This window comes from Colias croceus, chromosome 12 (genome assembly GCF_905220415.1).
Source record: "Colias croceus chromosome 12, ilColCroc2.1".
NCBI classification, from domain to species: Eukaryota; Metazoa; Arthropoda; class Insecta; order Lepidoptera; family Pieridae; genus Colias; species Colias croceus.
Genome location: NC_059548.1, coordinates 6,268,140 through 6,271,842, shown reverse-complemented (window position 1 = coordinate 6,271,842; position 3,703 = coordinate 6,268,140). Strand labels below are relative to the sequence as shown.

Genomic DNA, 3,703 nt, shown 5'->3' with positions numbered 1-3,703 from the left:
TTCAATTTCCTAAATCATCTAATACGAACCAGAAGAATAAACCGCCCAAGTCAAAATGACTTTAAACTCAGGCTCAACTCAAAGTTTATAACAACATATAAATTTAATAGGATTAAACTACAGACTTCCGTAAATTTTCTGTGATGACATTTTAGATTATAATTTCAAAATCGATGATAAATTATTTTAATCTGTTCGAAAATTACTATTATGCCACAGACAAAATATCTCTGTAATAAGCACTGAACTTTATTTTTGTATACCCATTTATAAGTCCATGAGTCTGCTTTTGAGCTTGTAGCAACACTAGCTTGTTATAGCACAACTTGAGCACAATTCTATAAATTGATAGGACTTGGATAGGACGATTTTGATTTATATAGCCTATTAAAAATAATAAAAAATACGTGTGGCACTCGAGCACTAGAGGACCAGCAAAACGTCTGATTCCTTCCGCACGTCCCGCAATTTGCGCAAAGCGCGCAAAGTGGAAAAGTTAAATTTTCACCAAATTGTTGGCCATTGAGCAATAACAAGATTTTTGATTGATTTACTTATTTTACTTTATTTGTAGCAGTTTTAAAATATAATTTCTAGAATAGATTAATTTGGAGCCATATACATAGCTATACAGGGTGTCCCACTGTCTGTATACTAAGCTCAAAGGAGGTTATAGTTTTGCATACGCAGAGTACGTAAAAAATACTTATAAAATTCCAGACGCATTTTTGACGTGACAACGTCTTATAATTCGATAGAGCCGGCTGCACGCGTGGCACGCACGAAAAAACATGACTCATGCGGCGTTACCTCGCTCTGAGGCGTTCCATGTGCAAGCGAGAGCGCGGAACGAGCGACAAAGAAGAACAATCGGACGTTGTCACGTTCAACTATCGTCAGTGAACCGACTTTACAGACAACCATTTTAATCTTTTTTTTTCAAATAGATGAAGTCTTAAAACTCTATGTGAACACCCATAACAAGCAACCCGTTACCCGTCCAACTTTGCCACTAGCACGTGAGCTATCGTTTAAGATTATATTTTCATAGACAAAATGCTCACATTAGCGAAGCGATATAATATGCCGGCTGCGCGAATCCAGAGAAGAAAACATGGATTTTAAGGAAAAATTTAGCAAACAATTTTAGACGTAATTTTGTTGTTTAAGTATATTTTTCATGATCAGTGTATGCAAAACTACAAGTCCCTTCGCGCTTAGTATACCAATAGTGGGACACCCTGTAATAAGTATAAAACATAGGTAGGTACCTACTTGCTCTGTGGTTCAAAAATGTCAGATCTCGCTGTCAATGATATCTAAGTATGTCAATGTCAAATGTCAATTCTCAAATGTCAGCTTCAGAAAATCGACATCCAAGATTTAGAACTAGAAGCTAAAGATAAATTCTAATATTTTTAGCTATCTTTAAACAAACATATACGTACCTTTATTCGAATCATCGTATAAATTTTAATAATTTCGAGCCCCTTAATGCTTTATTTACCTTAATTTCAATTCAGTGCTAATAACATAAAATTACATTCCCCTTAGTGATACACAAAGTTTTGAACTAAAAATCTTCACATTTTAGGCATAACACCAAGATTTCTCATAATTTTAAAGCTGGCGTCCGAAAATTATCCCAAGGTTATAAAAAAATAGAATAAAAATATATTACCATCACCATTATAAAGATTAAATACATATTTTGTACATATTATTAATGTTCATTTATAGAAGATGCTCGATGGGTGGTATTGCCGTTCTATGGCTAATATGCAAGCTAATGAAGAAGCAAGTGTAAATAGTAGTAGTGCTGTTGCTGACACCTCTCAAGCAGATTCAAATAAAGATTATTCTAGTGAAAGCAGTAGTGATCCAGAGCCTGAACCGAATTATAGAGCACAATACTTGGCTTTAAAAAAGAAATTGAAATATTTGATTTATGTGAGTTGCCAAATTAGAATATTGTTGTAGAATTATATTCCATACTTATTAACACTTATTTAAAATCTTCCACTTAATGTTCCAGGAAAATGAATGCTTTCAAGATGCTTTAAGGTCCAGCCAAAAAAGGTTATTAAAAGTATCTAGAGATCGAACTTTTTTATTAGATAGATTACTGCAGTATGAAAAGCCTGACAGTTCTACATCTGAAAGTGAAGATACAGAGTCATCTGATGATACAAGTTGTACAAATACAGATACAGTGAAAAGGTATGAATAGGCTAATACTTTATTCATATATTATAATACTATAGTAACTAAAATTTTAAATAAATATTATACTTACAGAAAGAAAATGGAAGCCAATGCTAGTCAACCAGCTTTATCAACACCATCTTCAATGAACAAAGGTCTCAATAGTAATATCAAAAGGAAAAGAGCAGTTGTTCCTAAAAAACCTACAAATGCTAATCATCCTGTAAGACAAAAATGATATGCCTAAGAAATGTTTTAAAAACTGATTATAGGTGGTAAAATAATGAGAAGTTACTTACTACTAGTCTTTGAGGTTTATGTCTGATTAGATTTATATTTAGACTTAGTAATAATTATGTATTTGTGTATTCAAAGAATACCTAGTATGTAATATAGACATAAAAAGTTTGTATTATTGAAGCAAAATGAATTGCTTTGTAAATATTGCATTAAATGAGTCAAAACTATGTAACCCTCTTTATTAAAATTTTTATTATTTTTGACATTTTATAACAAAATAATATTTTAAACCCTTTTAATTTTAAATTTTGTTTTTGTGTTAAGACATCTGATTCTACCGATTCTACCTAGAGATGGCTGATCACAAATTCAGAAGAAATATATACAATCACAAATTAGAACACACAATTATTTTTATTGTGACACAATCCTAGGACATTGAATATTATTTTATCCTAAAAATATTGATCCATATGATCATTTCAAATGTGACCAAGAAAATATTTTATAAACAGTCATAATAAAGGATTTTTATAAAAGTTATCTATAGCCTACAAGCTGTTAACAACTGCAGTAACAGCTACAGAACCAAGTCTGAATATAAATTTCACGTACACATTTTTTTAAACAATTTCATTTCATTATTTATTATGTTTTTCAAAGGCTTTTCACATTTAATTGAATTGTTGCAGCAAGGTAGTACAAACTCACTGGCCAAAGCATCACCAGCTCTTGGATTTGGACTAACAGCAAGTGATGGCCACATGACTCCTGAGGAAGTAGAACGTCATCTACAATCTAGACAAACATATTTGAAGTTATTACCTGAACGTGCACCACCAACTGTGCCCACAGAGATGTTTAGCAATGATCCATCTCTGGACAGGTAATTAATATTAGGTATATGAGTTAGAAACTATTTATTTGAATAAATATTCTTAAAGTATATTTTATTTTTTTCAGTGAATCTAATGATGTTCTGGAAAATTCACCCAATGTGGAGGAGTGGTTTGATTAACAATATCTTACAAGTTCGATGGAAATTGTTTGTATAGTACATCGAACATCAATAATTTTAAAATTAGATACTTTTGTAGTTTGTGACTGTATTAGGGTTGATATTATGAAAGTGATTTTAAGATATGTATACACATTCAATCCTGTGAAACAATGTTCCAATAAGAATTGTTTTTCTGAATCCATGTATCTCATATTATATTATAGCAGTCTTATAAATAAAAGAGTTCTTAAATATGTA

At 31.3% G+C, this 3,703-nt stretch overlaps 1 protein-coding gene across 2 annotated transcripts; it reads left to right on the top strand.

The window, feature by feature from the left end:
• The first annotated feature begins 1,353 nt into the window (after positions 1–1,353).
• On the top strand, positions 1,354–3,703 carry LOC123696448 (INO80 complex subunit E). 2 transcript variants are annotated; one of them, XM_045642608.1, is made up of 6 exons: positions 1,354–1,650; positions 1,744–1,950; positions 2,036–2,220; positions 2,299–2,428; positions 3,138–3,331; positions 3,409–3,703. In XM_045642608.1, the coding sequence occupies exons 2-6, from the start codon at positions 1,744–1,746 to the stop codon at positions 3,461–3,463; spliced, it is 771 nt and encodes a 256-aa protein (XP_045498564.1). In that variant the 5' UTR covers positions 1,354–1,650; the 3' UTR covers positions 3,464–3,703. The 2 variants fall into 2 exon arrangements, with proteins under 2 accessions (XP_045498564.1, XP_045498563.1); XM_045642607.1 differs by having other exon boundaries at positions 1,741–1,950.